Raw genomic sequence first — 13,630 nt, 5'->3', positions numbered from 1 at the left:
CCCTGAAGCAACTGATCTCAGTAGCTGAAGTAATGCATTTAAGTGTATTGCTTTAAGAAGGCTTTCAGAAAACATGTATTCCTAAATTTGTCCCATAGCTTTATGAAAGTTAAGAACATCAGGGGCAAGGAGAACTACAGCCCATCATGTCAAGAGTGAGCTGCTGAGGTTTTTATCTGGCTTGCAGGCAGAAGGGAGCTGTTAGCAGGGTTAGTGGTTGCAAGAGCGTAGGGCACAGGAGGGATGGGCTGGAATGGTGCTCAGCAATCCATGTGGGCTCTCTCCTCTGCAGTAAGACTTACCTTTCATTCTGTTTCACTTTTAATTTTGAGAAAGATAGTTTTGCTTTTCAGATGTGATTGATCTCACTGGAGATGATAAAGATGATCTTCAGAGGGCAATTGCCTTGAGTTTGGAGGAATCAAACAGGGCATTCAGGGAGACTGGAATAACAGATGAGGAACAAGCCATTAGCAGGTAAACAACCAACTTATATAAAGCAGAAATTAAATTAAAGAGTTGGAGATTGGCCTGTATTGCTTTTTTAAACTTTTAACAAATAATAACTTGTTTACTTTTACTTGTGCTACTGATACGCCTGGCTTCAGGATGCTGCTTTAATGTATTGTATGTTTTACACTGGAAAATAGTCTTTTATGTGTGGACTAGGATTTAATAATATGTTTCATATTTTTGTATTTCTTTAAATTTGGAGGAAGTGGATGGAGATAGAGAATGTGTGGTCATATTTAAATAGGATCTAAACCCAGAAGTTTCTCTTGTGTACCAGGTAAAAAGCAACAAAACCAAAATATAAATTAAGAAGCTAATTAATACTTTGTCCTGTTTTTTACAGTGTTCATTTTACAATAACATTTTCTTCCCACTTTGCTAAGGCTGAGGTTGAGGGAGTGGGTATTAATATTGTGACTTGAGAATACTAAGAGCAGCTGCTCTATTTTAGCAGATGGATAATATTATTAACCTATTATTATTAACAAGTAAGATTTACAGGCTTTGAGTGAAGTTCTGGGTTTCAAGTTTTAAAGTATAACTCAGTTTGGGTGTGATAAGAGTCTTTGAGGTAACTTTTGGTCAGATTTTATGATAGCTTTTTGTACAGTGTGTGCTTTTTGGTAATGTTGATACAATTATGAAATATTTGGGACTTGAACTAAGCCTGGGTGTAGGGTTGTGTGGGAGGGATTGTTTCTTTTTTTCCATCTGTCACTGGCCTTGGGAGGAATGTTGAGTTTTTCATTTGTGGCTGGCCTTGTTCTAAGGGAAACGGGCAATGATTTGATCCTTGATAGGAGGTAAAGTACCACCTCCTCGTAAAAGACCAATTTTATAAAAAAATAATTTAGATGGAGGAGATTAACCACAATTATTCTTTTTCTCAGTTCATTGTGTTTGACAGGCTAAATTATTTATTAGAAAATTCCATCTCTGAGCATATTGATGTTTTATTGCTTTATTTGTATTACTTTATGAACAGTAATTTTCTTTTCCCTTTTGAAAAATAGATATGCTAATTATGAGAATAAACACAACACTCTGCCTCCCCATTTGTGATAAAAGTCGTCTTGTTGTATGAATTTAAGATAGCATATTTTAGGAGGGAAGGGTGGAATGAAAGGGATTTATATTCTTATCAACAACTGGAAGAAAGATTTAAAGGGTTGTTTTTTTCTAAAACCTCAGTATGTGCATGTATACAAGAGGATGGTGGAAGTTCTGTCCAGTTTTTTTTCAGAAGGTCAGCTCTTGCATGTTCCTTTTTGAAGGACAGAATTGCCATAATTACAGAGTTGTGATTTAGGCAGGCATTCGGAAAGATGGACCTGTTTCTGGAGATGGAAAATTTTTTCCCTCATTTTCTTTACCCAAGCCTCAACTGCTTCTGCTGTGCTCAATTCTTGGGAGCCTTGAAGATTTAGGATTTTTGCTGTAGACTTTGTTTTTCACTTTTGAAATTAAACCCCCCCTCCTTTGGTCCTACCTGCTTAGCCCCATAGTATTATTATTATAAATACTTAGTATTTATGTATTATAAATACTTTTTACTTAAATTACAGTGTATATTTTTCTGGCTGCAGAAAATAACAAAGGATGCCTTTTTTTTTTATATGTACAAAGGCATCTAGACAATGTTTGCTTATTTGTAGAGAAAATGTTGGTCTCTATGAAATAGAGACCCACATCCAATGGCAAAATTGCACAGAGTAATGTGTGCAATGTCAAATGAAGAGCTTGCTGCCAGTCATACCCTCCTTGGTGCACTGCACCACATTTTCTATGCTTGCTGGAGGATTCTTTGGATCATTGTTGCACAAATTCATTTCACAAAGCCATACAAAAATATTCACTGGAGGATTCATAGTATTTCATGGCACAAGGAAGGGAATGGGAGTTTGCTTGTGAATGGAGGCAGAGAAGAATGAGGATCTTGAAGGTTTTGGCAGCATTTGAGACATTAGATCAACTCAGTAATGTAGCAAGAAGCACCCTGAGCCGGTGACAAACTATGTCAGTGTTGAACAAATATAGAAAGTTCAGAATTCTTGATCCGAACTGTTCAGTTTCCTTAAGGACAGAACTTAGACTGGTTTTATTACAAAAGGACAAAAGAAAAAAATACACCCCACTTTGTAGTTAACACCCCACAGAAGAATGCTGGCATTTCAACAGCAAGTGCGTGATCTGTGCAGAACTTCGCAAAACAAAGTAGAACACTGTGGTTGTAAACAAGTCAAGCTACAGCCATTTACTTTTGATTTTCTAGATAAAACAAGAAACAAAAATCAAATAGGAGGTCAGTAATAAACAAATTTAAACTGACAATGTTTCATTTTAAAAAATGTAGTGCATGTGCATATCTAAATAGTTTTTGCTGTGGTGGCTATTTTTTTCAAAAGTATTCATAGTGGTTTGGAATCTAATTTGCACAGATTTTGTTAGGGTTTCCAAGGGAGAATTAATGGAATTTCTTGACTTGTATAATTAATGTTGTAATGCACGTGGAATTTGTCTTCCTGAATGTAATTGCTTCAGACTACCTAATAAGGACAGATGTGATTACTGTGTAGGTGTTGAGAGAGTGCATCTGAAATGTCCGAGTGTCCGAGCTGAACATCTTGTACATGGCACATTTAAAGTCTTTTCCTGTTTCCTCTTTAAATCTCCTAGAGAAATGTGCTTGATCAGTGTATTTCCTGTTGTGAAGAAATTTCTCCTGTTTATATTACTTTTTGTGGTTTGAAGTCTGAAGCTGGCGAAAGAGGGCTTCACTAGGGAAGCCAGTGAGATATTACTGGAAGGAGAAATCAGCTGTGCCTGTGGTACTGCCCCTATAAAAATGAGTCCATGCTGTCAGTGCATAAAGGATGTGCACAGCCCCTGGGCTTTCTTCAAAATCACGGTCATCAAAACTGCTCGGGACTCTGCACTGTGGTTAGGCATTGTGTGTGTAGATCCAAGGTGGGGTTGTGGAGTGTTGCAGAGTCAGGGATCCATTCCTGGATGTCCAGATGTAAGACAGTCACAGTTCAAATACCTTCCTATGCTCTTTTAGCTGAGTAACCTGACAGAGTGGGCTTTTCTGCAGCATCTTGAGTGGGCTCCCTTAGAGTGTGGTTTGACTGAATCTTTGTGCTGTGGACTTGCCGTGCTGTGGGGTTTTGGCTGGTGAACCCCCTGCAGTTCTGCAAAGATGCTTGGCTATGCCCAGCTTGTTACAGAGAAATAAAACACTGCTTTCAAGTCTCAAGCCAAGCCTGGCATTAACTAACCCTTGCTGCAGTGTTTCCCTCCAAACAGGATTCCAGCCCTTGGAGGTAGGGAAGCTGTAGGTCCTGTGAGTTGGGGCAGGGAGCTGGGGGGGGGTGTTGTCAAACTCTGCACACAGCTAGCTGATGGCTCTGTGCTGGAGACTCTGCTGTTGTCCCCAAGGGTTACCAAGTGGGGCTTCAGCTCTGTCATCAAGATTGCTAAATCCTTGTAATAGCTCTCTGGAAGGATGCTTGTTTTGTCAAGCAGTGTAAAATTCTTAATCCAGGTGATGTCCCAAATTTGTGACACTATGAATGTAAGACAGTGAGCATTTTATATGAGATATCCTCACTGTGCTAGTAAATACAGTGGTAGTAAATACATTTATTTATGTAGCATTCTAGCTGATCATTAGATTCCCATTTGCTGTGCCTACTGCACTTTATTCCACTTTACATTTTTGATTGAACTGCATCACGGCTATCATTATGTTGGAAAATTAATTCAGCATATAGAATGTGCAGTTATTACATGTGCTCTCTGAGGACAGATAATGTTATAAGTAGAATTAAGGAAAAATACCACGATGCCTTCAGAAGCAAATACTTTATTAAGACATGGAAACATGTCTTAGGTCGAGCTGGAGGGGAGTAAATCCCTTATATGCTAAGGAAACACAAACTCAAATACAAAGAAATTTTAGTAGGTAATTAAGCTGATGAATGGTGATACTCATGGGGTCAGGGAGCTGTTTCAGTTTGAGAGTATTTATTTTTCTGAACTTGAATTTTGAAATACCTTGAAATATTCTTGGAACTTCTGGGAGGAACAAAAAAAGAGAAGTTTGGTTTTTTTACCTGAAACACATGTGGTGTGAAGTAGGTATTGTAATCCTGTTACAACAGCATTTAAATTTATTCCAGTCTGTCAATCTTCCTGTCAAAGGTCCCTTTAATTTAGTTTAAGCAAGATTTTAAGCAATTCTACCTGCATGACAAATTATTTGAACTATGTATGGCATTTTTTTAATGTTCCCATTGACCAACTTTTGCTCTCAAAGCAGAGATACACAGGTCATCCAACAATTTTGAAGGACTGTATTAATTAAAAGGAAAATGAATTTGACTGTTTCTTTACATTTTGGGGTTTTCTTACTAGGAAAAACTATCAGAAAAGATTCTTAGCACAATCAGGGTCAGGTTCCATCCCTGTGCTGTGTTGAAAAGATGTCAGAACAGAAACTCTTAGTGGATTATATACCTGTCCTTTCAGTGCTGTTTACAGGGTGGCATAAAAAATAAATTGATTAGTCCTTAGGAAACTACCAGACTTAGGTTCTTTCTGAGACAGATACAAAAGTGGTATTTATATCAAATTGTCTCTTAAATTTAAAATGCCTCTCTTTTACTGTATTTTTCCGAAATAAATATCGATGACAAATTAGTGTGTTCCCCAGAACAGTTATCTGCAGTAAATTCATATGGTGCTGCATAGTTTTTGGTAAGATAGCTTTTCTTTCTTTGATAGGAACATAGCTTGAAATGAAGATGTAGGTAGGAAATGGAGAGATTATGAGGAGGGGGGTTGTCTGTTTCTGTGTTTTTTCTAAGATGTTCAGACTTTATCCTTTTGGAGCTCCCTTTACAGACCAACCTAAACCTGCCTTTCTTTGGTGCTTAGTGAATCTAGAACTGAGAGGGCGCAACTCTTCATGCTGCTCAGACTGCTTAGATGCTTGTGATGCAGCCTTTGAAATCCTTTGCTTGGTGTTGGAGAGGAGCTCAGCCTTTTGTCTGAGAGTTGGACTGGATGGCTGGGGACAGTGACTACAGTGTCACTAGTGCCCAAGCCACACTCTTGGCTTATGAGTTAGAGCCACTGTTACATGACCTCAACACATCCATCTCCATCTTCCTGTTTAGAATACACCTAACACAAATTACTTTTAAGGTGCATTTTGTCACCAGGCTAAGCATACCTGCTGATACAGAAATAATGTATTGAATGAGGCTTGAGGTGGAGAGCTTCACATCCATCAGGTCTTACTGTCATGTGAAATACAGATATTCAGCATAAATCACACAGGAACAGTTTCCAGCAAAGAAAGTGGTCATTGAAGCATACAATTAAAATGTTGGGTGGCATTTGGAAAATTGCAGGGAGAGGTTTTTCCATGGCTCATAAAGTAATTACTTGCGGTGTAAAGGTATTAACACAGTTGCATAAGTTGCAAAAATGAAAACTAAGAAAACTGCCTTAGTTTTTGGAAGTTGCCTTGCTAGCTTTGGCTTCCTGTCAGTAAATGAAAGATTGGTGACTTTGTGCTTTGCATAGCAATAAAAGCATTTGAGGATGAAAGCACTGTACTATTAGGGCTGCCGAAAATTTGTCCATCCTGTTTGAATCTGGTTCTTAAATAATTGATGACTTGTAGACATGGCTCTTGTATCTGAAGCTCTCACAGGAGATTCATGCGTTCACCAATACTATTTTCTAAAGGGTAGTGGAATTGCTGTGGCATAGCTAAAAGTAAAATAGCATTTTTGAAGACATGTTATTGAATATAATATAATATATTGCATGTATTGCTCAGCAACAGTAAGTGAATGATGTCATTAAGATGTCTGTATTGCTACCTGAATGTATTTCACTACTTGGTGGGAGGTTTATTTGTTTTGTTTTTCTGGGGTCTTTGTTTTTTTCTCACATTTTTCCCTCCCTTCTGTTCTCAAAGAGTTCTAGAAGCCAGTATTGCAGAAAATAAAGCAAGTTTAAAGAGGACGCATCCAGAGGTATGGAGTGACTCTCCAAACCCTTATGATCGAAAGCGGCAAGACAACTGCCCAGTAGGATTAAAGAATGTTGGCAACACGTGCTGGTTTAGTGCTGTCATTCAGGTAAGCACTCTTCAATTAGCTGTGTGCATTTTTCACTGTATCTGTTGGGAGGTGAGTCAGCTCATTTTAAGTGAATAATTTAAAATAATCTCTTTTCCTGGGAAGTTTAGGCCACTGCATAAGATGTTTTTGCACATTATTTATTTATTGCATCTCTTAATTTGTCTATCCCTAAGTCAGATTGAAATGTAGAAAGTGCTGGTAGCATATATAAGTGAAGCTTCAAAATGTTTCTAATTAAGAAGTTGTTGAAGACAAGGAGTTGACTGTCTGAAGATCCTGAGTGTATGCAGCTCATGCTGACATCAGTGACATTTGTGTCTACTACAGACTACCCTCCTCAGGATGGGAAAGTGCACACAGCCTTCTTGAAAGGCAAGGAAGTCTCTGGATTACAGTCTGTGGTTCTCATGGGAAACTTCAATAAACATCCTGACCCTTGCTGGGTCCAACACAGCAGGACACAAGCAAACTAGATTTCTGAAAGATATGAGGAAAGGCTTCTTGGTATGAGCACTCATGGGCCAGCTAGGGGTGATGCAGAGCTGAATCTGCTGTTCACCAAAAATGGAAGAACTGAAGGTGGAGTAATGTGGGTACTCTTGACTGCGGCAGCCATGAAAGAGTAGAGTTCAAGATGCTGCTGGGAGCGAGAAAGGAATAACAGGACCCAGACCCAGTTCAGGAGAGCAGGCTTTGTCTTCTTCCAGAAGTTGATATCTGGGGTTCCACAGGTGGAAGTGCAGAGATGCTTAGGAAAGCTAACAGCATTCCCTGATTGCCAGAAGAGTCTGTTCTGCTCAGTCTGTTCTGCTCAGGGAGCTCATAGCCAAGCTTCACTGCCAAGCAGGCAGTGTGAAGGATCTGGAAGCAGAGATGGGCTACTGAGGAGACTGGAAATGTTGTCCAGGCATGAAGGAATGGTATTACTAAAATGAAAGCTGACCTGAGTTGGTGCCTAAAAGGTTGTCTAAGGTAACAAGAAAAGGTTTTGATGTTATAGTGGGCATAAAGGGCTGAGCGAGGAGAATGTTGCTGAATAGAACAGGTGAGGTATTCAGTGCCTTGCTTTGCCGCAGTCTGTACCAGTGAGATCTACCTCTAAGACCTGACCTGTACATAGTTGAGGGAACTCTGAACAAGGATTTGAGTGAGAGATTACTTGTGCAAACTTGAGCCATACAAGTCCACAGGACCCACTGAGCTGCATCCAGTGGTGATGAGAGACAGTGGGAAGAAGTCTTAGCAAGGCAACTTTCTCATTTTTGCAAAGTCATGGAAAATCAAAGAGGTTTCTTGAGCCAGGCTTTTTAGAGCAGTGCATACTGGGAGGATGAGAGGCAATAGGAGTCATTGAGATAAGGAAGATAAAGCCTGAATATAAAGAAGCATTTTTCCCATAAATAAAGGCAGGCAGTGGAGGTTGCCCAGAGTGGCTGTGCAGGGTTTGTCAAATCTTGGAAAGTTTCAAGATGCCTGAAAAAAAGCCCTGAGTAGCATGATCTGATCTCATAGATCAGTAATGTGAATAATGCTAGTTAGTTTAGTGCCCATCATCTTCTATAAATTCCAGAGTTGCTTTCCACCATGTACCTCACTGTACACAGCAATTTTGAATATAGCTTTCTTCTTACATAGATACTCAATAGCATATGATGTTTCTGTTTGATGTTTCTACTACACTGCAAATCTCTTTACTGAGCAAACATGGTCAAAACTTGCTGTCCTTTTTCGATCACTTCTGAATTTTACTTACCATTGCAGAGTTGGTAAATTTGCAGTAACTACCCTTCAGGCTGGAACAGAGGGTTGGCCCTTGTTCCTCTCTTAATTTTTGATTGCCTCTTTGTTTGTACCTGAACTTTCCATCTCACCTCACTGGTGCTTAGTTAAAAGCTTTTGTTGAATGAATTCTTCCGAAGTTGCCCTGAAATCCCAGTAGACTGCATAAATTGGATTACTGTTATGCATGTTCTGCTTGACTTGGAGGTTTTTTTGTTTTGTTTGAGGTGGGTCATTTTGTATGTTGGTTTGGTTTTTTTTCTTTAATGGGAAGGATTTACTTACCTGCAGGTTCTGTTTAGGTAATGCTGTAGATAATGAAATTGAAAGAGTTCTTTAATTGTTCTATGACCGCCCCCCACCCCCACTTCCCATTGAAGTTCCTATGTTCTTGGGCCTCTTTTCTTTCAGCATTTAGGAATCTAACAGGTATTTGAATTTTGTGTTCCTAGAGATCTTTTGATGTTTCCCTTGTTCATCTCTCCTCCTTTCCTTATTCCATTGCATGCATAGAGCTCTTTTTGCAATAGCAGAAACATTGTCTATGTCCTAACAGAAGCAAACATTTTATTTCCATTAAGATCTTTATGGAGCTAATGTGACTTGGTGTTTTACCTTCTCTGTTGCATAATCAGATTTTATATTGCTGGCAGTCCCAAATCTAAAGGACTGATTTTATGTGCATGTGCATTTCTGTTAAAGATGTTTTTATATAGGAAACTGAAAATCTTTAGATAAATGTTTTTATGGAAAATTGACTTTTTAATTTGTTAGTCACAGAGATGAGAGCAGAGGATAGAGAATGTAAAAACCTATGCTAGACCTATGATCTCATGTTATTTATACCCAGTGTGCAACTTTATACCTTGAAAACAGATTAGAAAGAGACCTAGCTAGTTCTTATGGTTACCAGCCATACCATGTGAAAATCTGTGGTGTCTGGAATTATAATGGCTTGATCCTAAAAGATAGTGAAACTTCTGGAGTTAGATCTATGGAATGTAATTTAAGTAAACCATTGAAAGATTTATAACTTCAGTTGGTTGAAAATTTAGGTGGTTAATATTATCTGTCAGCCAGGAAGATTTATGTTTCAAGCAACCATCCCAGGAAATTTAATGCATGTTAATTTAGAACATTAGCTAATACCATACTTATGTATCCACAGGGCAGATTGACTGCTTGGGTTGCATTGACTATGTAGAAGTATTTTTTTTGCTTTCTTTGGGAGGCTTTTGTAACCTGACACATCACATAGGTCAACAATATCTAAATGTTAACTACTGTCAGTCGCAATGATATATTGTGTAATATAATCTAAAACTAAATTGCAAAGATACAAAAGTCATCCTTCTATTTAAGGCATGCTTGTTAAGGAAAAAAGATTTTGACATTTTGATGCTTTCCTTTTGCAATGTATGTTTTTTATAGGCACCAGTTAACTGACTTAGTGAAATGCAGTCATAAATGGTTTGTGTATTTGCATTAAGAGTATGAAATTCCTGAAGATACGTTCATAGTGAGTGACAGCAAAGTCTAACGAGATTCAAACATCACTGGAAATGTAATCTTTACCCTGTATTTATTTGTGCCATAGAGAAATAGGCACATGTGGAAGCCATCCTCTTCTGCACAGGAAGAGGGGAATCTCTCTTCAGAGAGCTCCAAAACAAAGTTTTGCTTTCAACAGTTACATTCAGCAGGGTTAGAGTGAACAGTAATATTTTTTCCACAGTGTAACTTCTAAAAATCTGCCTTGCTGTTGAGGACTTCTGATTTGGTAACAACATGAATTTAAAACTGGGTCCCCAAGACAGTATGTCAAAACAAAACTGTATTAAATCAGATTCATTTCTTCCTTACCTGCCAAGAAATGAATCAAGTTCCTCAACCTTTTTCCTACCTCTTCTTGAACTTTTAATAAACCTACATTTGAGCAGGAGTTCACCCATGCATGATTTTGCTACTGTTTAGTTAGAGGAACATTTATAAAAGGACCCATAAATCTTGAGGCTTTAGAATATTTCTGTGTTGGTTATATGTTGGTTTTTTATTTATTAATTTTTTAAGATTCTCTTTATTGTAACTACATATGTCTGCTCTTGAATTAAAATTTAAGACATCAAGTTCTTAAAAGAAACAAAACACACATATACCACTGTATGTTTTTACTTTTCTGCAGTAGATTTTAGTGGCCCCTTTATGAAAAGGTAGCGTCACAGTTTTTCTTGGCTGTAAGAGTCTACAGCCTGAAAATGGCTTAGAAATAATAAGTTATTGGAGCTTGTGGAGTGGTTTCTTCTTCCCATGCTGAGCACAAGTTAAGAGAAGTTGAATTTTCAGGACATGGGACGTAGAAAGCAAGTAAGGACAGGACATGGATATGTTGTTGGAATCACATCTTAGGCTTACTGCTTGTGCAAGTTCTCCCCCAGATGTTTTGGTTTAAGACAAACTTTATCTTTTGGAGTCCCAAGTGGGGTTCTGGTCATGTACAGGAAGTAATGTCCTGGCAGGACCTGCCCTGTGGAAAAGGTGCCATGGGAAATGCCCAAATGGTTCAGAGGATGTCACAGTGTGCCAAGGTAGATTTCTGTGGGAGAAGGAGTGTGTGTGGGGAAATCAGTGAAAACTGTACGGTGAATACTGCTGTTTCCTCTTTCTCCAGTGCCATTCCTCATGTACCATGTGCACTCTTTCCCCCAGTCTCATTACTTCCAGAGGGCCAAGTAGCAGCTTCTCCCTTTACCAAATGAGGTATCCCAACAGGACAGCTGGGACTTGGCATCCCCACACGCTTTTCCCTGTGAGTCTGTCAGAGTCGGATGAGATTTTTTTCCTCAAAAGTGCATAGCTTGCTGAATGAAGTTAACAAGCATAAATCTCCAAGGATACTCTTTAACTTTTATTTTCAGGGTCTCTAACACCACTTCTGGTATTTTACTCTGTTGCATTGTTTTTGGGAGCAGCCTTCTTGTTTTCCTGATGTCAGTATATTTGGGGTTAGGATCTCCTTTGATCCTAGACTTCTAGTTATGGGAAGAAATGAGCCAACTTGGTGGGTGAGAATCAAACAAGCATTTTCTTCCCAGTTGGTAGCTCAGCTACTTGCCAATATTGTTCTTCTTTAAAGCAGCCTACCACAAGTGTCTAACTTTTACATTATTTTATGTTTTTTATTTGTCATGACGGATGGAAAGGATTATGATGGATGATGTGGTAGTGCATTAATACCAAAAAACCTAGGATTATATTATTAAATGTGCACATTTATACATTGTACGTGAATCCCTTGCTTCTCTGGGCATAGTGCAAGGTTGTAGGCTGAAGAACATTCAGTGTTCAATCCCCACATGACTTGAAATGGTCATTGATGGAATATTTTCTTTCCACTCTTTTCACTGTGGAACAGCCTACTGCAGGGGTTGGTGAGGGATATGATATAAACTGCTCTGTAGTGTTTCATGGGCAGAGCAATAATGATGTTGGAAATCTAGTTTCTTGCTTTCCATTGCTCTGTCACTCCCTCTGTTCCTCTGAAAAGTGAACCTGTCCCTTCCAAATTCAGTCATCCTATGATATTTGCTGACAGGGTATTCCTTTTTCCTGCTTTTTGTGCTTCTGTAGTCTCTGGCTTCCTCAGGTTGCTTGTGTGATATTTCAAACTCTTACCTTACATTTAGTGATTTGTAATACCGCAGAATTTGTTGCGAAGCTGTGGAAAGCTTTAATGGATCATGACTGTCATTTTGACTCATAAGTAGTTGCTCATTTAATTAAAAGAAAGGATACAGGATGCATTGTTTAGGTGTGTTATTTAAATTTACATCACTTAATTTGGGCAAGAAGTTGAAAACTGTAACCATGTAAGGAAATGTTGGCTGTGATTTTTTGTCCTAACTTTTTTTTTTCTTGCTTTGACCATGTAGTAGAGGAGTGGTTGGATGACATTTCTTAGTATGTGCCAAGACACAAGCATAAAGTGAATTCTTCTGGACACATATCATACTTAGCTGTCTTCTGAATTGTAGTAATGTTCTGAGTTTGTTGCTATAAACAAGTAAATGTTCTTTAAATGCAGGCTGGTAATTCCATGGTGAGCTGTTTGTTTAAAGTGTTGACTTAACCCAAGCCTGCTAGAGGTCTTAGTTTGACTTTCGAGCTCAAACAGTATGCAAGCTGTTTTCCATCTTCCTTGTTGCACCTCAGCCTTCTGAAGATGTAAGACATGACAGCTTAAAACTGCAATTTATAACTAGGTTTTCAGCAGTTTGGAATGCTAATTGTTTGTTTGTTTATAAATAGAAATGTCCTTTTAGAGGTACTTTCCAAAGCTTTTGAGACCTGGGATAGAATCTATGATTCTCACTACCACTGTACATGTGGGGTGGTTGTGCTGAAGTTCAGCCATCAGGCAGTGTTATATCTGTCTGTAAGAGTTATTGTTTCAGAGGGGAAGAGAAAAAGAAAACTCTTCCTATACTTTCACAGTGAAGTTTGAACAGGAATCTGCTCAAGTCCCAGCTTTGAAGCTGCTTTGCCCACTTCCATTCTGTCTTCCTTACATGAAATTTTTTGTAGAATGCAAGAGAAGCTTTGGACTGTGCCAAATCCTCAGTGTATAAAGAAGCACAAAACTAAGTTTTGGGTGACTTCCTAATTTTTTTAATGCCTGTTATTAGTCTCTGTTCTGGAAACAGGATTTACCACTTACCAGGAATAAGACACAAACAGGTGGGATGGGAGACAACCGCAGAGTAAGTTATAAGCAGGAGCAGGGTAGAAGGGAGCATTGTGCTCAGCAGAGTAATTGGTGCAGTAGCAACAAGCAGCCACTTTATGGACTTTGTTGTGAGAGAAAGTACTTTGAAGAATATGAACCAAAAAAGGAAAAATAATCAAAAAATAGGAAAAGTCTGGAAAGCGTTAAAGAGGAGAGAGAAGTGATTCTCCCGAACCAAAGAATGGCCTGGGTTGGAGGGGATCTTAAAGATTATCTGTTTCCAACCCCGTGCCATGGGCAGGGACACCTTCCACTAGATCAGGTTGCTCAGAGGTCCATCCAACCAGGCCTTGAACACTTCCAGGGATGGGACCTGTGCCAGTGCATCATCATCTTCACAGTAAAGAACGTCTTCCTAATATCTGATCTAAACCTGCTCTGTGAGTGTGAATCCATT

At 38.8% G+C, this 13,630-nt stretch overlaps 1 protein-coding gene across 4 annotated transcripts in view; it reads left to right on the top strand.

Moving 5' to 3' along the window:
• The window catches only part of USP25 (ubiquitin specific peptidase 25), an 87,757-nt gene that overhangs the window by 30,343 nt on the left and 43,784 nt on the right, over nt 1-13,630 (top strand). For all 4 annotated transcript variants that reach the window (XM_041480218.1, XM_041480216.1, XM_041480217.1 and 1 more), the window contains exons 4-5: nt 354-477; nt 6,506-6,668. In XM_041480218.1, the coding sequence (XP_041336152.1) occupies nt 354-477; nt 6,506-6,668 (287 nt within the window). The remainder of the gene's footprint in view (nt 1-353; nt 478-6,505; nt 6,669-13,630) is intronic.

This window comes from Pyrgilauda ruficollis, unplaced genomic scaffold (assembly GCF_017590135.1).
Source record: "Pyrgilauda ruficollis isolate IOZ18807 unplaced genomic scaffold, ASM1759013v1 scaffold50, whole genome shotgun sequence".
In the NCBI taxonomy this organism is placed as follows: domain Eukaryota; kingdom Metazoa; phylum Chordata; class Aves; order Passeriformes; family Passeridae; genus Pyrgilauda; species Pyrgilauda ruficollis.
Note: the sequence above shows the minus strand (reverse complement) of the source record. Positions and strands in the feature narration are given on the sequence as shown.